The sequence below is a fragment of the Giraffa tippelskirchi genome, chromosome 10 (genome assembly GCF_054371585.1).
Source record: "Giraffa tippelskirchi isolate mGirTip1 chromosome 10, T2T-mGirTip1v1.2.pri, whole genome shotgun sequence".
In the NCBI taxonomy this organism is placed as follows: domain Eukaryota; kingdom Metazoa; phylum Chordata; class Mammalia; order Artiodactyla; family Giraffidae; genus Giraffa; species Giraffa tippelskirchi.
In genome coordinates, this window is record NC_137284.1 from 111,518,376 (window position 1) to 111,543,911 (window position 25,536).

The following is a 25,536-nucleotide window of genomic DNA, read 5'->3' on the forward strand; positions in this document are numbered from 1 at the left end:
CCTCTTGATGAGGGTGCAAGAAGAGAGTGAAAAAGCTGGCTTAAAACTCAACATTCAAAAAACTAAGATTATTGCATCCTGTCCCATCACTTCATGGCAAATAGATGGGGAAAAGTGGAAACAGTGACAGATTTCATTTTCTGGGGCTCCAAAATCACTGCGGACAGTGGCTGCAGCCATGAAATTAAAAAACCCTTGCTCCTTGGAAGAAAAGCTATGACAACTAGATAGCATATTAACAAGCAGAGACATCACTTTGTCAACAAGGTTCTGTCTAGTCAAAGCTATGGTTTTTCCAGTAGTCATATATGGATGTGAGAGTTGCACCATAGAGAAGGCTGAACGCTGAAGAACTGATGCTTTATAATTGTGGTGCTAGAGAAGACTCTTGAGAGTCCCTTGCACTTTAAGGAGTTCAAACCAGTCAATCCTAAAGAAAATCAACCCTGAAATTCATAGGAAGGACTGATGCTGAAGCTGAAGCTCCAATACTTTGGCCACCTGATGCGAAGAACTGACTCATTGCAAAAGACTCTGATTCTGGGAAAAACTGCAGGCAGGAGGAGCAGGGGATGACAGGGGATGAGGTGGTTGGATGGCATTACCGATTCAATGGACATGAGTTTGAACAAGCTCCAGGAGATGGTGAAGAAAAGGAGAGCCTGGCATGCTACAGTTCATGGGGTTGCAAAGAGTCGGAAATGATTTAGTGACTGAATAACAACAACCAGAAGCTCAGGTAAAGAAAGATTCTTCCCTAGAGCCTTCAGAGGGAGCATGACCAGCGCTGACATCTCAATTTCGGACTCCTAGCCTCCAGAACAGAGAGGATAAATTTCTGTTGTTTGAAACCAACTAGTTTGTGGTAGTTTGCTATTGTCCCAGGGAACTAGTATACCTAGTTTTGTAGTTAAAGATGTTCATGAATTTTTGGATTCGTTCTCTTGCTGTTCTGTTTTTATGTGGAAATACAGAGACTGAAAACTTATACTGTTGCCATTCCCATTTTCGCAGGATCTTTCTTTAAGTCAATGACTTTAAACTTGTTTTATGGTTAGTACGTGGTTTAGCTTGGTGAATGTTCCATGTGTACTTGAAAAGAACATGTATTTTGTAAATGGATATAGTTTTCTACAAGTGTCAATGAAGTTGAGTTGATTGACAGTGTTTGTTAGGTCTTTGGTCACTTGCAACCAAGAGTGCTAACTGGCACAACATTCCTTATTCTCCCGCTTCATTGCCATCTTCTCTAGGGAGCCTTTGTGAAGTGCCCTTGACTAAAAGGGCACACTCTCCCCTCTGGGATCATAAAGCATTTTGTTTATACTTTTTGTAGAGCTTGTATTACACTCTGATTTATAACATAGTAATTCAAGAACATGTCTTATCTCCATTCCTCAGTTGAAAATTCCTGGAGAGCAGGGTGTGTATCTGATTCATTTGTATGTCTGCAAGGCACCTGTCACAGTGTCCTGCACACCACAGGCATGTATTTGTTTGCAGCATTCTGCTTCTTGCCTGGCTGTGGAGACACTTCTGCCAAAAGAACTCAGTTTTACAATGCAGGGATCAGCAAGAGGCTCCGTTAGATAGATCTTAGTTTTAGTGTATGACTAAAAATCTTATTTTCTAAAACGTAAGATATTTTAAATGTTTCTTTTAAAAGAAATTTCCTTTCCTCTCAGTCCTGAATATTTAGCAGATTCAAACAAATAACTAAAAGGAACTTAAAAGAAAAAGCCTTAAGTGAAGACATTTATGGACGGTCAAAAGATGTCCTTCCTGAAGATTTTATTTCCTTTGTGTCCCCAGGCAGCTGGAGTGAGCTGAGAAGGAAGTAAGTACCTGTTAGAAACAGGTACCTCTCTAACCACTCTGCCACCACCACTTAACTAGTCTTGCCATGTGCTGGGCACAGTGTTATGCACAATAAATATGTTCATCACACATACTACTCATAACAACACCATATCAGTCTTAAAGATGAGGAAACAAAATATTCAAGAGGTTAAATGACCCAGAGAATAAATCACAAGAGCAGAATGAGAATCTAGATCTGTCCACTCCAGTCCCATATGGTCTCCATCTTCACACCCAGGAAGGTAAGAGTACAGAAGGATGTGCACAAAACGTGAGTTCCCACCACATGTTCAGGAGATTCAAACGTGGGCCACAATGAAAACACCTACAAGCTTGTACCTGTCCAGGTGAATAAGGCAACATACCAGGGGATTGTCATATGCTGCCTCACTGAATCCCTCCAAGGATCTCAAGAGCAGGGAGTGTCCCCTCATTCTCTTGGTTTACAGAGGGGAAAGTGAAGCTTAGGGGAGGTAACTTGTGCAGAGCCCCGCAGGCAGGGTGCGGCAGAGCTGGGATCCACCTTCAGACATCTTCTGTAAATGACATCAGTCACTGAGCACTCAGGATGTGGGCTCTAGAGTCCGCCTGTCTGGGCTTCACAGCTCAATCCCACCTCTCACACACATGCTCCCTGGACAGATGGAGCAGCATTTCTAAGCCTGTTTCCTCATATATAAATGGTGTTAAAAATAATAGCATGTACTTCCTAATTAGGGCTTCCCAGGTGGCACTAGCGGTAAAGAACTGGCCTACTGCAATGCAAAGAGACTTAACAGAGTGGATTGATCCCTGGATTGGGAAGATCCCCTCAAGAAGGAAATGGCAACCCACTCCAATATTCTTGCCTGGAGAATCCCAAGGACAGAGGAGCCTGGCAGGCTACAGGGCATGGTGTCGCAAAGAGTCGGACATGACTGAAGCGATTTGGCACATTCAGTTCAGTTCAGTCACTCAGTCATGTCTGACTGTTTGTGACCCCATGTACTGCAGCACGCCAGGCTTCCCTGACCATCACCAACTCCTGGAGCTTGCTCAAATTGGTGTCTATTGAGTCGGTGATGCCATCCAACCATCTCATCCTTTATCATCCTCTTCTCCTCCTGCCTTCAGTCTTTCCCAGCATCAGGGTCTTTTCCAATGAGTCAGTTCTTTGCATCAGGTGGCAAAAGATTTAGCACATACTTCCTGGTTATTCTGAGGGTTAAATGAGATACTATGTATGAAGTTCTTGGCACAGTCCTGGGTGGTACCCAAAAATTCATCGCTTGTAATTGAGGAAGGAGGTAAAGGCTAACAGAAAGCAAAAACTCAGCCCAGCACGCTGGTGCTACTGCAGAACAAAATATTTGTGACTTAATCAGACCTCCGGCTGGCCCTCATTTTAGGCACATTGCTCATTTTCCTTCTATTAACCACAAAAGATCACGTCCATATATTATGTGGAGGCAGAAAGCACTGAGAGAGAATATGGTCACCTAGCCAAAGTCTTGGACTCATTTGAAAATTTCTCAGGCCTCCCACAGTTACAAGTGACAGAAACCCAACTCCAGTTAGCTCTAAATGAAGGGGGAAGTGATGATTTGTATGTTGATTTGTAGGGCTGGCAGAGATGGCCGTGAACCAGCCCCAGACCTGGTCTGACCCAGCACTCAGCAGCGCCTGTCCGCATCTTCTCACTGTCTACCCTCTGTGCGGCCATCCTCAGCTCTCTGCTGCCCCCATCCCCTCCTGTCATGGGCCTCCACACAGCCAAAGGAGGTAGGCTGCCAATGAGTCAGTCTTCTGCCACCCCAGGTTGGTAACCCTAGAGAAAATGGATGTCTTAGTCAGCTAGGACTGCTATTCCAAAATGCCATACTCTGGCTTAAACAACAGACGCTTATTTCTCCCAGTTCTGGAGGCTGTTAGTTTGAGATCGGGGGGCAACCTGGTTGATTCTTGGTCGGGGTCCCCTTCCTCCATGGGCTTTCTTGGTCATGGCAGAGACTCCTTGTCTTCCTTTTATAAGAGCACCCATCCTATCATGAGGGCCCCACCCTCATGATGTAATCTAAACCTAATTACCTCCAAAAGACCCCACCTCCTAATATCATCCCACTGGGAGTTAGGGGTTTCAATATATAAACTTGGGGGGACACAAACATGCAGTCCACAACAGGGATGCTCTCTCCCAGTGTCCAAATACACTGTTCTGGAGAAGTCCCACGATGGGCCCATTCTGGACCACATGCACTCTGCTGTGGCCAGAAGGCTAGGTACTGTGACTGGGGGCCTAAGCAGAACTCACAGTAGTGAAGGAGCTGTCACTCAAAGAAATAAGTGTTCCAGAGCAAGGGGAGAGGAGATTAGAGCAGAAAATATATTAGATGTCCTCTGGAGGGAGGGGGAATATCCTATAGAAAGTGTCAGGTCCACCCTAATGCCCTGTGAGTTCTTCCGGAATCCTTCATCCTTCCTGTGATGCTATGAAGCATCACAGCTGGCTCTAGAGCTCAGGCTAGGAGGAGGATATGCCGTGGTCTCCATGGAAACGGGAATAGGTGAAGGTCTCATTTTTGAAAGTGGCAAGACATTCACTGCAGCGAGGGGACCTGCCCTAGAGGCAGCATTGGATCCTCTGTGACAGCAGGGACAAGTGGCCCAAGTAAGAAAAGGTGTATCCGGCCAGGAAAACTCCAGGCATGATGACCTTTTTTTTTTTAATTTACTTGGCTGCACCAGATCTTAGTTGCAGCACGCAGGATCTAGTTCCCTGACCACAGATTGAACCTGGGCGCCCGAAGCATTGGGAGCGCAGTCTTAACCACAGGACCACCAGGGAAGTTCCATGATGGCCTTTAAAGTTTTACTTCCTGTTGAAAACAGTAATAAAAACAACTATTACTATCACCACCACCATTCTTGGAGCTCTTACCTTCACCTAGACACTGTGCGACCTGACATTATGCACAATTCCTGATCTGATCCTGATAACAACCTTTTGGGGTAGTGATTATGACCACTACAGATGAAGGAGTCTTCCAGTCCTACAATCTAGTGATTACTAATCAAGTCAAGGGTTTGGGGTTTTATAAAAGGGTCCTGCTCTCACACAAGCCATAGTAGAATATCAGGCTCCCATGAATTTCCACTAACAGAATGTTGAATGGTCCTGAAAACAAATGCTTACTGAAGACAGGTGACTGCTGCATTCTCCCATCTGCCATCCCTGGCAGCTGAATTTGATCAACACAAGCTAATACTGAACTACAGCGCTACTGCCCAGCAATTTCACTTGGGCAGAGAAAGGGTTGACATTTTATTTCCAAGCTCAGAAGCACAAAGAAAGAAATCTTTCAGCATCTTCAATGGACTGCAGCCAATTCATGTGCAAAATTCCCAAGTTGCTGAGTCTTTTTGGCTTTCTCTTGAAAGCCTGACTGTCAGCTACTCCAAATGGCTTCTTTTTCTATTTTTTCATGTTTCAGATGCACTGGGCAAGTCAGTAGGTACAATCCTGCTGTTCCATTTTTCCTCCCTTAGCCCCAAAGAATATAACACTCAGGAGTTGTATAAGATGGGATATTTAGATGAGTAATATGTGAGTAAAGAAACAGCAGCTTACATGTGAAAAATAACCAGTGGGAAAAAAGGAAGTGTGGTGATTAAGTGAAAAATTTAAAGTTCCTTGCTCGGAGTTATAAAGCAAACGTGCTATAAGGAGCAACATACACCAGGGGTCCACCCACACTATACAATGCTTTAGACTGTATAAATCTTGTTTCAGAATAGGCCTCCTGCCCCATATTTTTAAAACAAAAGGATAGCCTGGTTTTCAAACAAGTCATGCAATATAATAAACTATAAAGAAAAAACCAAAACTAAATCAATACCCACTTAAAACTAACCATCATTAACTTTAGTTAAATATCATTCCTGACTTTTTTTTAACACAGACACAGATTTTACAGAAAATAGAGGACATGTTTATAAACATAGATGTATACCCCATAAAAAGGGCTCATGGGTAATGCATTCTTTGAGTTCTTGCATGCTTAAGAGTACTGGCTTTGACAACTTGGTTGGCAATAATACACTTAATCCTCAGAAAACTAAAAATAGAACTATCATATGATCCAACAATCCCACTCCTGGGCATAAATCTGGATAAAACTGTAATTCAAAGAGATACATGGAGAAGGAAATGGCGACCCACTCCAGTATTCTTGCCTGGAGAATCCCAGGGATGGCAGAGCCTGATGGGCTGCCATCTATGGGGTCGCACAGAGTCGGACACGACTGATGCGACTTAGCAGCAGCAGCACAAAGACACATGCACCCCTATGCCCACAGCAGCACTATTCACAATAGCAAGACATGGAGACAGCATGAATGTCCATCGACAGATGAAAGGATAAAGAGGTGGTACACAGATATAATGGAATACTACTCGGCTGTAAAAAAAAGAATGAAATAATGCCATTTACAGCAACATGGATACAACTAGAGATTATCACAGTAAGTGAAGCTAATCAGAAAGAGAAAGACAAATACCACATGACATCACTTACAGGTGGAATCTATGACACGAACCTGTCTATGAAACAGAAACAGACCCAGAGACATTAGAGAACAGACTTGTGGTTTCTAAGAGGGAAGGGGTGTGGGGGAGGGATTAGCAGATGCAAGCTATTTCATACAGGATGGATAAACAAGGTCCTACTGCATAGCAGAGGGAACTATATTCAATATCCTAGGATAAACCATAATGGAAAATAATACAAAAAAGAATGTATACAAGTTTAATTGAGCCACTGTGCTATATAGCAGAAATGAACACAACACTGTAAATACTTCAATTTAAAAAAATAAATTAAAAATTATACCCAGTCACTCTTCTTTCTCCACTCAGAACTTTGGAAACATTTCTCCATTGCCTCCAGCCACTGAATCTGGCAGTAAAGAAGTGTGAGACCCTTTGGAGTTCCTTCCTAATCAGCGAAGAATTCTTTCTTCATTCTTGATGTTCATTAATTTCATCAAGCTATGTTTTGGGGTCAAGTGCTTTCTGTAAGATTCTCTAGAACATAGTATATTTTTTCGATCTGAAGATTCATTCCTTCATTTCAGGAAAAAATTTCTGTATTATATCTTTCAGTACTTTTTACAGTTTCTTTTTTTGGACATTAATGTTTGAATATCTTTGTCTTTCTATAATTGTCCACTCAAGAATTAACCTTTGTTTTTTAAATACTTCATTCACTTGAAATCATCTCAAGCCTTTTCTTGCACGCTACCAATTCCATTTTCAACCATGTTTCTTGCTATTTCTAATTTATTTATGTGTTCTACAATAGTGCTATTTTGGCCAACTTATTTCCTTAGCTCTGCAATCTGACTTTTTATCTCATTCTTGAGAAATCTGTATGCAGGTCAAGAAGCAACAGTTAGAACCAGACATGGAACAACGGACTGGTGCCAAGTTGGGAAAGGAGTAGTACATCAAGGCTGTACATTGTCACCCTGCTTATTTAACTTATATGCAGAGTTCATCATGCAAAATGCCGGACTGGATGAAGCATAAGCTGGAATCAAGATTGACAGGAGAAATATCAACCTCAGATATGCAGATTACACCACCCTTATGGCAGAAAGAGAAGAGGAACTAAAGAGCCTCTTGATGAAGGTGAAAGAGGAGAGTGAAAAAGCTGGCTTAAAACTGAACATTCCAGTCCCATCACGTCGTGGCAAATAGATGGGGAACCAATGAAAACAGTGGCAGAGTTTATTTTCTTGGGCTCCAAAATCACTGCAGATGGTGACTGCAGCCATGAAATTAAAAGGTACTTGCTCCTTGGCAGTCAAGCTATAACCAACCTAGACTGCATATTGAAAAGCAGAGACATTACTTTGCCAACAAAGGTCCATCTAGTCAAAGCTATGGTTTTTCCAGTAGTCATGTGTGTATGAGAGAGTTGGACCATACACCTGAACGCTGAACAATTGAGGCTTTCGAACTGTGGTGTTGGAGAAGACCCTTCTTGAGAGTCTCTTGGACTGCAAAGAGATCATATCAGTCAATCCTAAAGGAAATCAGTCCTGAATATTCATTGAAAGGACTAATGCTGAAGCTGAAGCTCCAATACTTTGGCCACCTGATGCAAAGAACTGACTCATTGGAAAAGACCCTGATGCTGAGAAAGATTGAAGGCAGGAGAAGGGATGAGACGATTGGATGGCATCACCAACTTGATGGACATGAGTTTGAGCAAGCTCCGGGAGATGGTGGACAGGGAATCCTGGCATGCTGCAGTCCATGGAGTTGCAAAGAGTCAGACACAAATGAGCAACCGAACCATTTTACTGAATTCATGTTCTTTTGACGTTCTTTGAGAATACAATACACCTGTAGGAACTTTTGTTTCTTAGGTAAATTCTTCCCTATTAGTTTCCTCTGTTCCCCACTCTGTTGCCTTTGCTGCCTGTAGCATATTTATGTGGTTACCAGGTCATTTTATTTAAATATGCTCATGCTTAAGGTAGGCAGGTCTGTTCAGACCATTCATTTGCTCTAACACAGTGTTGGTGTATTCTACTTGGCATATTTCCATCTCATCTGGCAACTCTTTCTCTTCACCTGTGTGCTTGTATTCTATATACTTTTCTGCATGGATGATATTACAAGTATTTCATAACTAGCATGACACAGACACTAAATAAGCAGGAAAGAGGTTGACCACAGTTCTGCAGCAGGGGCCTTGTTAGGCCATGTTGCCCCTTTAGATAGTAGACTGTAGGCTGGTCTGGAGTTGGATGGTTCTCATGAGAGGGGCTGGGGGTCAAAGCTGAGACCCTTCAGATAGTGACTATTTACTTCCTGGTATAGAAGCATTTCGATATTATAACAGTCAGCACAGTCACACCAGTGTGTACCAGCCAAACCCGAGCCCTGCCTATCTGTGTGCATCTGCACGGAGGAGGGAGGAAGAGCTGTGTATACAGGCTTTTGTTGGAGGGGCTGGGCTCTGCTCTGCCCTCTGATGGTTACAGTAACTCCTGCAGCACGGTGAACTCCAAATGGAGAGGAGAGATATCTACTCTCATGGGAGACAAAAGACCCGTGGGATGTGGGTTTTTCCCTTAAATTAGGAATGGGCTGGTTGCTCCTTTCCCTTGTTCACCCATCTTTCCTCAGCAAAACCCCCTCTCCCTAAACACACACACACACATAGAGACTAGCCCCACTCAGAGGAAGTGACCAACTCTCCAATCTTCTTTCCAAAATCTGAGATTTTAAGGAAAATTCTGAATTTTGCAAATTTCCCCAATAGGGGCAGCATTAGGAACTCTTCTTATTCTTGCCAGAAAACTTGGTCTTTTTCTTTGGCAATTACATTTTGAAGTTTAGGGCACAGTGACAAGGTTGGGCTCCTTTCGTTTCATTGCTGGTGAAATTTTTACTGGCTAAATTTTTATTTTGGTAGTTCATTTTGTTAGGCTTCAGGGGATGGAGGTTCTGTGATATGGCCTTATTTATCCTAAAAGACCCCAAAGCACAATTTTAAAGGCCTAAACCAGCAGTTCTGGAGTTCTTAATCTGGCTGTCTATTAGAATCACTGGGGAGATGTTAGATACAAGTGAAAGGCTGCATTCCACAGATTGATTTAAGTGGTCTGGGAGGGGCCTATATATCAGTGTTTTTAGTTATTTGTTTTTAAATTCTTTTTAATGATTCAGATGGAAGGACTAAACAGGGTTGAGAACGATGAGCCAGACTTTGTCTTCTGATTGTTGATAATTTGATAAAACATTTTATACCTGTATTAACAAAGGCAAAATATTTAACAAACGTAAATCATTTATACTGAGTGGTCAGAGTATTATTTGAGCAGCCAAGGAAGCAGGAAGGAATTGAAGATCATGTGTATGACTTTGCTTCAAAATATTCTTATCTAACTGGATAACAGAACTAACACACCTGAAGAAAACAGGGAGCACCATTGTAGGTAATGCTCAACTTCTAAGACAGTTCTAGGATCCTCCAATGGACAGGAAGGCACTGTTGGGTGCTGGGCACACTATTGTGAAGAAGGTGAAGTTCATGATTTGGTGAGGGAGGCGGCTACAGTAATAACTAGTCCAGTTCCCATGTAGTCACACTTCCCATCCTTTTAAAGTTCTAATTTATGCAGTATTATCTAGAAGTGCAGGATGTGTTTAGAGGTGAAATTGATGGTTGGGATTTATTGTGTCTGGATAGTTTCTGAAGAGACTCAATCTGGGTTTTCAGGAAGGGGAAAGGGCATTTCAAGTCTGTAAAGGAACCTGAACCGTGGCATGGAGTGATCAAGGATCAGGTTTGGAAGACAGTAACAGGTTGAAAGAGCACAGCATTCGGAGATCAAGGCTGTAGCCACTGGGAGTGTAACAAATTGAGTCAAGAAGTGAGGGAGGAGTTTAGGAGTTTCTTGCCTGAGAGACTAGAATAATGGTGGTGTCACTGACTTAGATGACAAAGCTTAAGGAGCAACCACATTTGGAACTGAGGTTTCAGATGAAGGTAGGATATCTAAGGGTTGTTGATCAGGAGGTAGGTGGGTCTGGATAGGAGCTTCAAGACCACAACCCATGTGAGCACCCTGCACGTGAAGTGTAATTTCAGGGCTGTCTGCATGGAGGCTGCTCTCTGAATCCTGGAGATGAGTTAATTTAGCAAGGGAAGTGAGTAGACAGCTAGGTCTAAATCAGGAGGAACCAGGCAGAGAATCATCCATCTCCCCCAGTGACTCACAAAAGCCAGGGGAAGAGATTTGATCAATGAAGCACAAAGGTCAGGGGAATGCCTAAGGTGATCTCATGAAGGCCTCTGAACCAGGATTTGACCCTTAAAACATCCAAAAACTTTCCAACAACCACTTGGACTGTCAAGTCAAAGCAAAAAGCCCTCACATTGGTCACACTCAGTGTTTGCATAGAAGTGATGGCCCTGTTATCTGAGGAAATGTGTTTACAGAGTAAACCATTCCCTGTGATCTCAATGCTGATGTCAGACCTTCAACACTCATCAGTTCTTATCAAAGCAAGCCATCCTTGCTCCAAACGCACCTCTCCACTGTGTGCTTCTGGAATGATGGTGATGATGAGGGTCAAGATGTGTGTATGTGAATGCATACAGACACATGTGTAAATATGCTCATAAATAGGGTCTTGGACATCTCTTCTAAGCTACCCATGAGAATGTGAGAATAAAAATATTAACTGTAGGATGGTTCCCTTCCTTCTTGCTCTTTGAGTTTCCCCATGGCAGCCACTAGGCATAGATCTTCCAAGTGTATTCACGTTCTTGCAGAAGGTAATAAAACAGGTAGAAAACGTACCCGTATTTGCAGGCTCTGGAAGAATAGGAAGCAGCAGTTGTTGCTTTTCCTCAGCTGGTTCCTAAAATTAGCACAAAGCAGCTTTACTCCCCCGCCCGCTAGACATCAGGATGGATGTCCAAGCATGGTCTCTTGAACCCACCTTGGTCATCCGCCAGGAAGCTTGTGTTTTCATGGTTTCCAAGTACCCCAGGGTGGAGCTGAGGCTCAGCAGTTGATTCTTCACACTCTCTGAGCATTCTACTCCTAGCAGGTATGAGAAAGGCAGGAGGTGGTCACCTGGTTATACCACCACCTCTGGCAGAACTGATGCTTATGATAAGAACAAAGCTATTACAAAAAGGCTCCCGCAGTTTTGTAGGGGAATGGCACATAACTTGGAATAAGCAGAACCCACACAAACTGACTTCAGGTCTGGATGGGCATTTCCATTTTACACAGTGAAAATAATGATAGTGGTGGTGGGTCTTCAATGTATGTTACTTGGGTTTTTGTGGATTTGCCCATATTCAGTGTGGAACAAAGACATGTGCTTTTAGATACACCTGCTAAAAGCAGTGTAAGCAAAAGGGCTGGGGTCTTACTGTAAAGCCACACAGTTCTCAAGGGGAGGACTTATGGGGCAGGAGCTAGAAGTGGGAAAGGGAAAGTTGGCCTTCAAGAAAGTTTTGCGGGTACCTGGTGACTACCTAATTCCTCGTCCCTGCGTCTAGCGTGCCTGCATCATTCTTTCCTTCCCCACTGGCTTTCTCTTTTCCCTTCTCTTCCACGTGACCCAACATGCCCACCCCAGCTCAGACTCCACAGGACCTTTTTGCTCCAACACTACCATACTTCACTGGTTTCTCTCTCTGCCTTCAAACCTCCCTGTCCCAATTCTAAGCAGCCTAGCTCATGTAAAGAGGTGGCTGGAGAGCAAGCAGGCACAGGCGGAAAGCTTCCCTGAGGAGGTGGTGTGGACAGGGTTGCATTCTGATGCCAGTCACACGTACCTATCTATCTGCAGGCATCCTAACATCCACCAACAAGTATATGAGAGTGAAAACCTGACAAGTTCAAGCTACCTTAGCATCAACTGATTTAGACAAAAAGAAGTATCTGCTTTGAATGTAAACTTATTAACCAAACAGCAACTCAAACACTTTGCATAGCAAATTCATCTCTTTGTTCTGCATTTGTGGTTTCTCTGAAAACAGAATTAAACCAGGCAGAAGAACACGGCCACCTGTGACAGCAGCTGGTCTTTCTAGTCTGCTCAGAATACCCTGGGCAATGCCACTGTAGTGGCCATTTGATGCTTCAAAATTATTTCTTCTTCAGGTCTAAGTAGTTTGTTATAAAGATTTTGAAGCTAGGCTGCCTGAGTGTGTAGCCTGGCTCTACTCCTCATCAGCTGTGGGATGTAAGACCAGGGGCTTCCCCAATCTGTGCCTCAGTTTTCTCATCTGTAACTTGAGGCTAATAACAGTACTGGCCCTAAAGGCTGATTAGGAGGATTAAGTGTATTAATATCTGTAAAGAGCTTGGGATGATGCCCAGCAAGTAGGATGTGTTCTAGTAAATGATACTTATTATTGGTATATTCATTAAACAAAACCCCACACAAAAATTGTCCAGAGGAGCACTTGATAAAATACTTGAAAAATAAGTTTATTATAACTAATGAATATAAAATCTGACAAATGTTTTCAAATACTTTTGCAAAAAAAGTAAATCCCTCCCTTGTTCCCCCTCCCCACAAAATACAGAATATGAACTTGGACAGAGTTTTACATGAAACCTAAACATGAAATTCTCATTTATCCAGTTGATCCTTAAAGGCTCCAACACATTATATTCTAAGTAAATGTCCATTAAAATTAAGGAACCAACAAACCACTGGACACTTGCTTTCTACTGTCATTATCATGCTCATTCAAAATGCTGAAGGACAAGAACAGGTAACATAGGACTGCATGTGACAGATATTCAAAGTGCATGGATCTATGAAATCACAACCAACTGAGATGAGAATACTGGGGGCAGAATTAAACACTGACTTTAAAAAGCAATCCAAGGAAATCTATGTACATATTAGCCTTTGGCATCTGGTCTAATGTGTTTCTTCTTTATAGAGACATTATGTTGTCCAATCTATTAACCAGATTAAATCAACCTTAACACATGTCTCATCTGACACAGATTGTCCACAGCCAATTTCACATGAGGTAGTTGGGCTGCTTACTGACATTCTAGTGAAATTGTCATGACACCGGGGACTCACGCATCAAACATGTCATGAGACTGGCTCATTAGCCTTCTGGGAAGCAACAGAATTACTTCCAGGTCACCCTTCTTGTCACAACTGACTCCATAATACACCTATAAATAGACACAGATACGTGGGAATCTGTGGATGAGATCAGCTTTGCTAGGGGTACCAACCATCCCAGGGTGGTTTCTGTTTACAAAGTCTGGGAGGAAATACTGATCGGACTTTAAAATACATAAAATAGAAAGACTAGTGCTTAGAACAGGCAAGGTCTCTCTCTTGTGTTCTCACATAGCTTAGCTGAGAACATGTGTTCACTCTGAAAGACAAGTGATTAAAGGTAACCAAAGAATTTGGAAAACTTCTGCTCTGCAGAGTAGTGGTAGGTTTTTTCCTTTTGAAATGAAAGGTTATACAGAAACAGTGCAGAAGATCAATGCCTGTGTCAACGGTACTGCTGAGGGTCACTTCCAAGTGCCCTGAGGCAGCAGTGCGATGAGAAATCGTGTGAATGGCCTCTGTACACAGGCTACTGCCTGTGCCAGGACAGGTCTGGGGCATTTCCAGAGGAGGTCCAGTGAACAGCATGCTCATGGAATTACTGAAAGGACCTTTACATCCTTGTAGTAGATAAGCAGTCTTAAAATACCATTAGACAGCTAGTGGGGATTTTTATGTCATTATTATGAACCCCTGAGTAAGCAACTGCAGACAATGAAGGGCCGCCCAGAAGCAGAATGTGTTTCCAAGTAAAGCACTCTACATGCATGTCACAGGGACATGGGTTGCTGTTGACACTGAAGCTCATGTACAGACTCTACCAGATCACAAACAGCATGGAAGTCAACCATTCCAAGATGAAACACGTTAGCTCAACTAACAGAACAATGGCTTAGAATGTATTGTACTCATAAATTCTAAATCAAAAAAAAATTTTAAAGGTTGACACTTCACTTAAAAAAAAAAAGAAATCAAACATGAGGGCAGGAAAGCTGAAGAATTATAAAATACAAAACTAAAATCAGAAGCAAGTGATTCAGAAACACATGATCACATAACCAACTTCTTCTAGTACACGGTCATTTAGTAGGAAAAAAACGTTAAGAACAGTTTTCTTCCAGAAAGCTCCCAAAATCACATCTTGTATTGCTCATAACCCTCTGACTTTCCTTACTGACTTAAATGATATTTCTTCTGATTTTTCACCATCAGATTTGGTTTCTTTAATAAGATACCTCTTGCTTCAGCTCTTTTAGGTTACTTCAAATTTAATAAAGAAAAGTGTAATTTATTTATTGGTCCCTACCACAAGCTTTTCCTAATTAAAAACACTTTTCTGAAAATAGAAAACTGAAAGCATTAACTTTAGGGATGGATATGTGTGTGTGTGTGATATCTTTGCAGCAGCGTTTATCTAACAACAGCACACTTTTCCGATGGCACACACCTTGTGCTCACCTGCCTCACAGCTACACACTGACAGGGGTTCTTTAAGAAGCTCTTGCAGAGACTAAGAGAGAATGCTCACTGGCTGGGCACCTGACCCCGGCTAGGCCTGTGCCAGATGCTCCACCTATGTGCTAGAAAGCTGCTGCTGAGGAATGGAGCAAAACATTAAAAAAGGGGATGGATTTGGTACCCTGATGAGGGTACTATTCACAACCATTAGTAACAGAAGAGGAGAGAGAAGCAGCAGGACTGAACTATGGAGTTCAGATATCCCTCATCATGGAATATGACATTTGGGGAGGATTTATATTCAGAACGACACACAAATAATGATGACAAGGCCCCTGAAGTCACTACTTATACATCCTAACAAATGCTGCCTTTCAAAGTCAATTTCCGGGGGATAGATGTGCTCAACATTCCAAGAGCCCCACTTCTAAACTTTCTGTAGAGCTGGATCAAGAGGTGATGAGAAAATCATCTCCACTTCATAGACACAAGTTGGTTTCTTCCTCAAAAGGTACCCCCTCTAACTTAGCATTTTTGCCAAGATTAGATATAATGAATCAAATTTGCTTTCAAAGGACAAAAAATTGCCATCATTGAAAGGATTTTGTTTTGTTCAGTTAGACAAATACACATTAATCCCTCCAAAGTGTAAGGCCGGGCTTCTGCCCTGGGAAGAAGTACAGACATGAATGAAATTATGTGTATGAAAGTACCTTGTGAGAGATTGTTCAAATGTTACTTATTAGCTTCTAATGATACCTAGAAGACACATTACCTTCTATTTTCCTTCAAGATATCTCTAAAGGTTAATCTAGAAAGGGAATCCTAAAAATGTTTGAACAAGGTGATTACTCCAACAAACATAATACCATTTTCCCATCTCCTCCCACTGTCAGAATGAAAGAAAGCTTGGAAGTCCCAGGAATCTTGGGAGGATTCTGGAGAGAAAGCCTTAACTCTCTTTTCTCTTTGTCCTCTTCTTAGATAGTAAATGCAAATTAGCACAAGTTGTGACTTTAAGTAAAATGGAGAAGCAAATAGTATAGGTCCAGGATAAAGCTCTGACTGTGCCAAGCTTCAGGTCAAGTTGAATTTATCATCTAGTGTGATGATAGTTCAATTTCCAGAGCTTTATGCATCTCAGGTGAACTTAACATGCTTCAGTAAGGAAAATATCTATTAAAAAACATAACCCCCTTTCTGTAGGGCGGAAAAGTGTTGAGTAGATAATGTGACTTATTCAAGTTACTCAAGCTTCTCTGACCAAAGATCCCAGATAATATGAAATCTTCTCCAGAAAACTGGGTCATATATACCGAGGCAGTACCTATATAAATGTAAAACAGTTATGTTGAGCAGCTTTCTTTTTGTGTGTATTCAGAGCCTCAGTGGAAAATCTGAGGTATTTTCCGTGAGCCCACCTCTGCTAGGGACCACAGCAGTTCACCTGAGGTGACGGGAAGCACCAGCATTTGCTCACAATGGTCATGCTTCACGACACTTACCATCTCCAGGTAGCCTCCCCACCTGATGGCACAACAGCTAATGTGCATTCACGCAACATAAAGCAAAGGCTGGTGGATTTTTTCTTCCCTTTAGGAGGCTCTGCGAAGGGCAGGAAGTCTAAATTATCCCCGAGTCCTGCCATCATGCCCACACTAGCCAGAGAAGGAGATGCGCACTAATGACTTGTGGGAGTGGAGGAGAGAACACACACACCTTGGCAGCTGCCAACAGCAAGTGCTAAGATATGAAAGAATCAATGTCACTTCAGCACTTTTTCTCTCTCCGGCCTTAAAATATTCGATGCTGTTTTTCCAAAGTTTAAGCATTTTCCACAAGTCCTTATTGTGCAGAGTACCCAATTCAATAATTTGAGCTACGTTAACTGCCCACTCATTTGTTTAAAGACAGACAAAAAGACCAAATCATTACCTTTCCCCACAGCAACCTCTCACCCAAGGAAAGGGTTCTCTTTGCCCTTGGAGCATCCCCTGGGCCCCTCAAAGGAACACCACTTCCAGCTGGGGAGCTACCTCGTGCTGGACCTTTCCTTCCAGCGACTTTAAGCGAGTAGCCTCTGGCACAGAAGGCACCCGTGGCCTCTCCCCCACGCCCACTCCTGGCAGCCTGGCTTACTGAGGGACTGAGGCCACAGTCCTGGCATCACGTCACACTCTTCGGGTTGTTTCATGAAAGACTTAAAAATCCCACTTTTAAACTGTGACATGGTCCCAAAGCTCTTGAGACAGATAAGCAGCTGCACTTAGCTTGTTCTGCACTATTGGCGATTAAGCCAAGACTGGTCAGAGAGCACATTTGGAACTGTGGTCCCCGGGGACAACACCAAGGCCTGCTGGTTCGGTTAAGAAAGCTGCTAAGTCAACTTGCTCCACTTCTCACTCTCCTTTTAACTACATCACTTCAATGATAGCCTCCTCCTCTTTGCAAGAAAGGATACAACATTTAGTTCACGCAGAAGACTGGGAATTCCATAAACTAGAATTTAATCTCGTAGTTCTTCAACCCTGTTGCACAAGAATACCTGTAAAGTTTATTCAAATTCAAGGTTTATTATCCTGAATCCTACTACCACAATTCTGGTTCTTCAGGTCAAGGTAAGGCCTGGGAATTTAATTTTCAAACAAGCTCTCCATGTGATTTTGATGCAGAGGTGGTCCAGGTCACACGTGGAAATCACATGGTTCCTCTATTTAGTGGCTGTGAGACTGAGCCTATCCCTTGACCTCTAAACCTTACTTACGAAGTTTAATAATAATCCCTGAATATCATGGTTTTGCTGTGATGTCCAACTGAGATGATACAGGGGAAAGCAGGCGGCAAAGGGTGTGTACTGCACAGGGGTCACCTCAGATGATCCACCCACCTCTCCTGTACTATCCTCTGGCTCGGGGCAAGGACACACCACTCATCTCTTCAGAGCCAGTCTCCCCACCTGTAAATGGGATGGCACGGCTTGATCACACCAGCGTACTGGATGTGTTGAATACACAGGTTCTTCTGGCCAATGGAGCCACAGAGAAGAGAATTCTCTGCAGAACACCTAGGAATAGCAAACTCTACATTTCAATAGCTTCAACAGAGGGGCTTAACTCCCTCCAAAATTTAAGACTAATTCTAAGTTGACTAGAAACACTGGCTATGAGTTATAGTCCTTGATACAGAAAATTGTTCATTTTCAGCTTGGGTTTGGGTGACCCAATAAAACTAAAAGCTAAAAACAAAACATAATACTAACAAATTCATTTGTCAAATCTGCTCTTATAACTTGCTGTTCACATCTATATAACAGCTACGATTTGGTTTTCCATGAGGCCTTTTGAACTAAATATATAGCACCTTGATTATTAAACACACAAACCCTACAGCATTGAAAGAATTATATATAAAAGCACTAGGCTTTGTCTTCCCCTCTCCATTTCCCAAGTAAGAGACTGGAGAGGGCTGGAGCTGCTGCTGGAAATTTAAGTCGGGCAACAAAACACTTGAGCAAACTTTATTCCCTGAAGTGAGGAGGCAGCGCTACTCTGCAGATGTCATACCACCTCGTCAGACTCCAGTCCGTGGACCTCGTATAAAGTGTCCAGTATCGCCAGCTGCTTCTCCATGGCAGGGAGGTAAAGGCTGAGGTCCCTCTGCATCCCAACACTGAAAGCTGCCTTCTGGTGGTCGCCTTCCTTAATGGTTAATGCAGCCACAAAATCTTCATAGGATGGAGCTGCCCTCAGAGCTAACTGCAAAAGAACTGCCCGTGAAAAGCTGCACCATGACATGCTCTCTTGTACATTATACTCATGCACAAGCACATGCGTGCACACACAGTCACACACATACACAGAGCTAAGGCGAGCAAGAGTGAAAAAACAGGCATACATTCTTTCAGTTCATGGACTCTTCAATTATGTTTCAAGAACCAAATCACTTTAATGCTTGAAGAATATCTTCTTGGGCTATCTTGAGGATGAATAATCCCATCAAGTCAGGGAATGGTAAGAGGAGAACAGTTTGAGAAAAGCTCAAACTTTCTCATTCACAGTGACCCAGACTCTTCCCGTGGAGTGCTCAGAATGACTTGCATGCATGCTACTTGCACAGTCTTTGTTGGCACATGGCCAGCCTGGCAGAGCAGCTCACCATCCTGTTTATATCTCATCTCCACATACTTTCTTTACCTATGTCCTATTTACCCTTATGTAGAGAATATTTCCTCTGTATTCATGAATATTTTCTAAAAATGAAGGGGGTTAACATTTATGGTTTGCTTGCATGCTGATGCTTTAACATATTTTATCCCAGGTAATCTTTGTAAGAACTCTGTACAATCTATATTCCTATTTTACATATGGGAATCACACAGCTAATGAGTGCCAGGGCCAGGATCTGAACTTAGGATCATCTCTCTGCTTTTTCAATCAAACCACCAACCACACTGCTTCCCCGAGGAAAGATTTCCTAAGCTCCTTACAGCTTCCCTCCCTCTGCAGGCCAACTGTTCCCTAAGCGTACTGAAATCTGTTCTCTGGCATCTACTGGTTTGGCTCCACTGAGCTCTCTGGAGGCTTTTTAAATCTTCAATAGATTGTAAAAAATCTTGCAGTTGCTTTCTTGAGCTTCCTTATATTGAAAGTCTTTGAGAATCAACCCTCTCCCTTTCTGCAACTGGAGAGTGACTGGCATTATGCAGTGGTTAAAGCACAGCCACTAGGTGAGAAGACCTGGACTTAAATCCCAAATCTTTTACAGGTTAGCTTGAGGAATTTAAGCAAGGGGACTAAACTAGAACCTCAGTCTCCTCGTCCGCAGAAGATGACTGGTAGCACTTTCCTTTTTTGAGGGGTTAGGGACATGCAGGATGCGTTTACTCTACTACCTGGCACATCATAAACACTCAAACAATGGTAGGGGTACAACGGAGAGCAGAGGACGGAGGAAAAGCAACTGTCCAAATATATCATGAGAGAAAATCTCCCAGAACAGAAGGATATGAGTCTCCAGATATAAAGACCTAGCCAAATGCTTAGCAAAATGAATGATAAAGACCAAAAGGCGAACATGGTGAAATTTTAGAATGTGGGGATAAAGAATAGATCCTAAAAGCATCTAGGAGGTGAGGAGCGGTTTATACACATTAGATTTTACAGTAGTAACATTGGAAGCTGGAGGACATCAGAGAACTGCCTTCAAAGTTCTGAGAGAAAATTACTATTAACCAAGAATTCTGGTGGTTCATGGTAAAGAATCTGCTTGCAATGCAAGAGACCCAGGTTCGATCCCTGGGTTGGGAAGATCCCCTGGAGAAGGGAATGGCTACCCACTCCAGTATTCCTGCCTGAAGAATCCCATGGACAGAGGAGCCTGGAGGGCTACAGTCCATGGGGTCGCAAAGAGTTGGACACAACTGAGCAACTTTCACTTTAGAATTCTACACCAGCCAAAGCGACACTCTAGGAAAAAGGGGCGGAATAAAGACAATTTCAGGCATGCAAGAACTCAAAAATTTAATTCCCTTGCACTCTTTTTTTTTAGGAAGCTACTAGAGTTTGGATATCATCAAAAAAATAAAAGGGATTAGAACAAGAAATAGGAAGTCACAGAACTTGGGAAATAAAATTAAGGTAAGGTGGGGACTCAGTATAGGGAAATTTGTGAACAAAAGTTCTAGGACAACAGCAGTACAACAAATCAGATTGGAATAAGAGTTTAGAAAGTTCTGGAAAAAAATACAGATAATCCAATACATTTGTGAGTTCAAAATGATGGTGATTTGAGAGAGTTCATGGTACAGGGAAAAATATAAAACTCATATACGAAAGAACAAAAATGTCATAGAATTTTGGCTCATCATCATCATGTAGAATTTTGGCTCATCATCATCATGTTGACTTGTGATATAGTTATACAGGGAAGGTAGAGGCAGGGGAGGGGAGGTAGTGACAATAAGGTCTGAGATAGCCAAATTCTAATCTATAACAGAAATCAACATTAATTAAAATTGATAGGGTCACAAAGAAGAGTAAATAGTTTTAGAATTACAGAGGTATTGGAAGAAACAGCCAAAGCATTTGAAAGTGGCAGCCTCTTTTAGTGGGTCTGGGAAGTATGGGACAAACTGCCGTTTTTTGTTATAACCTTTCTGGACTCTGTGATAAAAAGCAAAATAAAACTATGTACGTATATTTACATAAAATAAAAAATGTTTATTAAGTTTCTCCAGAGTGGAGCCCACAACAATGCATTTCTCAAAGGCTCGTAGGGAACCATGATGCAGCTGAGTCTATCTGGGAAATGATGACAGAACTCAACTGAAGAGGAAGTCAAAAAAGGGAGCCACAGCAAGAGACAGAGCCTAGACTAGACATCAGTTCCATAGACCATAACTGTTTGAAGATAAAAGTCCAATATTTGGCTATTAAGTAAGTCAGATTCCGTGAGTGTAAAAGATATTTCCCTGAGCAACCAAGATTAGTTAAATCTGCCCCTGATGATTTTAATCAGGACATCAGAAAACTCAATAAACTTCCCAAAGTAGGGATGACTTGGAGAATAACGAGAGAGACTGAAAGGAAGCTCCTCTATTAATAATGCTGTTAAATTTAAAAACTATTGGCAGTAACATCAAGAGTCTTCAAAATGCTTTTTTCCTATAACTTTGGGTGTTATTAACTCACATCCATGTGTTTCAGATTTCGTTTATAAGCAGGGAAAATAGGAGAACTTACCTCAGAGTTATGAGATTAATAACTTTACCTAAGTAAAGCACTTAAGACAACATCCAGTGCACGGTAAAATGCTCTAAGTTGGGGTTTTAGTTCTTTGCATTAGATATAGCTATTCTACTTCCAGGAACCTATTTTGAGGAAAAACTGTTTTAGTCAAAAATGCATAAAAACAGATGCTGTTTCATCTGTAAAAACAAAGTTAGAAGCAATTGAAATTTCCAACACAAAGGTTGGGGCAAATAAATTACGGTACCTCTATACTGGGGGAAATATTATGAAATCCCTAAAAATAAGTGGGGATGACTACAGCTAATACTGCTGTTGGATATAGAGCAAACATGTTAAAAGAGTAAATTCTAAGAGTTCACATCACAAGGAGAAAAATTTTTCCTTTTTCCTTTCTTTTCTTTTTATTGCATTTATATGAGAAGATGGATTTAGCTGAACCTATTGTGGTAATCATTTTACAATACATTTAAATCAAACCATCATGCTGTGTGCCTTAAACATACAGTAACGTATGTCAATTATTCCTCAATACAACTGGAAAATATAAAAACTAAAAAAGTGGAGAAAAACAATACAAAACTATACAACCAGCAAAGTGTCAAAAAATTTATATGCATATACAGAGTAAGTATACAAAATTAAGATAATTATACACATAAAATAAACATAAAAATATAAATATCTCTTAATAGATATTTATTAAATTATTTATTAATAAATTTATAAATTTATTAATAGATATCTACCTATTGATAGATATTTATATAAATATACACAATGAAATAGAACAACATTGAAAAGAATATGTTAAATATATGAAAATAAGAGCTAAGAAGGTAAAACACAAAATGTTGAAGATGGTTATTATAGAGCGGTGAGACTGTGGATAATTTTAGGTTTTACCCTTTCTATTTTTCTATACTTTTTATTTTTACAATGAATCTAAATTACTATATATTTAGAAAAATGCTGTAAGTTAAAATGTCCTTTCAAAGACTTATGCTCATGATAAATTTTCTGCTATAGCTTCATTCTTGTTGGCAATGTCTCTTGGATCATCAATATTTCAGGATTAAACTCTGCCCTCTCTACTGGAATAAAAAAAAAAACCAAACTACATTTATGTTTCTTATAAATGAGGCAACTCAATGTTTCCCTGCTTTTCATCTCACCAAGGGAACTTGGGTGTCAGGCACCTGCAGGCAATCACAGTATTTACTCAGGGAGATTGATGAATGGAGCAGCATCTTTTGCCTAATTTCTCACCAGCAGCTTCTCAATTATTCTGTCTTCACTGTGGAGAGCTGTGATGTGTGGGATGAGCACCAGCCTTGGAGACAGCAAATCTGGGTTTAGACCTGGGCTCTGCCACTGCCTCACTTTGGGACTGAAATAAACAGTTCTGAACTTGTAAAACAGTGGGAGCTAATCCTAAGGATTCCCAAAGATAATGAACACAGAAGTATCTGGCACAGTGTCTGATACACGGTAAGTGTCCAATAGCTACACGGAAGCTATTATTATGTTATTAAACATCCACTGAAGGTAAGTGTGAGCAGGTTGTGGCTGCAACTGGTCTGGCTCCTATTCCAGTGAACAGTAAAATGTTTCATTTCACTAAAATTTGATCTCTCCCGTGACAAATTCTTCCCACTTGCTTTACCTGTCTCCTAAGAAATCATGATCTGAACAGTTCTTACCTTAGGCAAATTAGTAAAAGACTTCATCTGCAAGCTATTTTTAATCCCCTGACATTTCCTATTGTACCACGACATGAGATTCAGCCTTTTCATGGCTGCACCTGACTATGGCTGACCTCTTACCTGACGGTAGAATCAGAGAATACTACTGCTGACAGAAAGGGGCCATCTGCTCCAGCTATTTTATGAAGCAGGTGAACTGATCTGTCCACCTGAGAACTATGATTCTCAGGTGTGTGTTCTTCCCAGGTCATGCAAGAAAGGAAGGAGTAATAGGTAACAGGAGCCAACACACACAAATACAAACACTTCCACAAGGAAAATAATTGGGGAAGAAGAGATTTCCAGTTCTAGCCACTGGCAACCCAGGTCAGTTAATATTCAAAGATACAATTCAGTTTAGGAAAAAAAGACTAAAATCTGAGAATTAACAGGCCTGACCCTGATAGGCAGCAGAGGGAGCTATGGGCTTGAAACCACCACTGGTTGCCCCTCAGAGGGTGAGCACCTGGCAGCTTCCTGCCTATCTCTAGTCTACAATGACACTCTTTACTACCTCATCAGAAAGGTAGCCACTTCTGAGACAAATCTCAGGGTCCCTGGAACTAGATAAGGTGAAGCACACTCTAAGTCTTTTCTTACTGTTTATTGCCAACATTTTGAGACAACAGACCTACAGATTTCAATGAAATAAGCAACATTTTGTTCTTATTCTTAAAAAGAAACAGAAACACCACACACACACACACAAAGCAAAACAAAACACCCTGCTGTGACCATCAGAACATTAGGAAGGCTTACTTACCGCAAAAACTCCTCGAACTACCCAGCCATGGTGTTGCCGTAATGTTTTACCATATGCATTATCTTGAAAAGAAGAAATACTCCATGAGGAACAATTTCATCAGGATTTGATGTGTTATTTGCATCATGTCCTTTCTAATGAACATAGCAGCACATTCCTATAGGTATTAAAAACTGAGGGGAAAAAGCTTAATTACAAGATTATATACCCCAAAAGTCCTGAGCAGGAAAAACAAAGCCTCCAGAGATATTTTTTTTAAAGAAAAATTGAAAAAAAAAAAACAAGAAAATTTGATATTTCCACTCTTACCCTGTGTCAATATAGCTGAATGGCAGCATATTATTATGGTTGGAAAATTCAATACATATAAGGAAGCAAAAAGGGAGGAAAGGATATTGTCATGTGGAGAATATAACTTAAAATACACTATAAAAATAGAAAAATGCAGTTCTTTGAAATGTTGTGTTACCCTGAGCCAGTCCCTTAGCTGACCTCTCTAACCATCTGTTTTCCTCTTCGTAAAGTTTTCTCTAAGGTTCTCTTCAATTCTAACATTCTATTCTGGGATGTCAAATGTTAGTCCTAGATGTCCCATGACCCTGGATATACAGTATTAAAGCTAGAACTTTGAAAACTATTATGGAAAGAACAGTTTGAAGTTATTAAGCTAGATATAAAGTAACTGGTGAGGCTTATTAATAAAAGTCAATTCATATTCTAGACTTTAAAGATAAAAACCTATTATTTTTTTCCCAACGAGTTTTAGAAGGAGATTTAAAAACTTCTATATAATAATTTCAATTACAAAAATAATCTCAAGAACAAGATGACTGCATTTTACGCAAGGGATGTGTTCCTGAAGGCTCTGAATAATTCAATATATGCCAAATTGAAAACTGATTTTTCTACAGGAATAAACATTCTCTCAGGAGGCACAGCTCTGTATCACCACAGTGCATTTTTATTTCAATGCTCCATTTTATTTTTTCAGCATCATCTTTAGTGGTCTACAGAGTCCTCACACTCCTAAATTATAGCACAGAGTATCATGAGGGTTGTTTGACCTTCTTTATCATGTTTTACCATATCAAAATTTTATTCCAAACTGGTTTATTTTCATGGGCTAGTTTTAGCACTAGTACAAGCACCAGTGCTATTAAATCAATGCTTGAGTGACCCTATAATAGGATACCAAGACATTTTAAATTGTAACAAGAGCAGAGGTTAAAATAATGACAACAACAACAACAAAAAACCTAGACACCAAAACCACAACCACAAGTTCCTATGCAGCAAAACAGTAGCTCACAGAACTGCTGAAGGATATCAGGTATCTGCATTTTACTGAGCAAA

The 25,536-nt window shown here is 41.2% G+C and overlaps 1 protein-coding gene across 19 annotated transcripts in view; it reads right to left on the bottom strand.

Annotated features, from left to right (window-relative positions):
* PLEKHA8 (pleckstrin homology domain containing A8) overlaps positions 1-25,536 on the bottom strand; it is a 110,922-nt gene that overhangs the window by 29,392 nt on the left and 55,994 nt on the right. For 8 of the 19 annotated variants that reach the window (XR_014066905.1, XR_014066906.1, XR_014066909.1 and 5 more), the window contains exon 13: positions 24,184-24,245. Coding sequence is in view for 10 of the 19 variants with exons in the window: in XM_081534835.1 (XP_081390961.1) it covers positions 24,184-24,245 (62 nt within the window). In the remaining 9 variants the exon portion in view is untranslated. Of the gene's footprint in view, positions 1-11,220; positions 11,282-11,362; positions 11,467-12,849; positions 16,257-17,419; positions 17,886-18,432; positions 18,685-21,669; positions 21,798-24,183; positions 24,357-25,536 lie in introns of those variants that run through there. The other 11 variants (XM_081534830.1, XM_081534837.1, XR_014066904.1 and 8 more) reach the window with 7 other exon arrangements.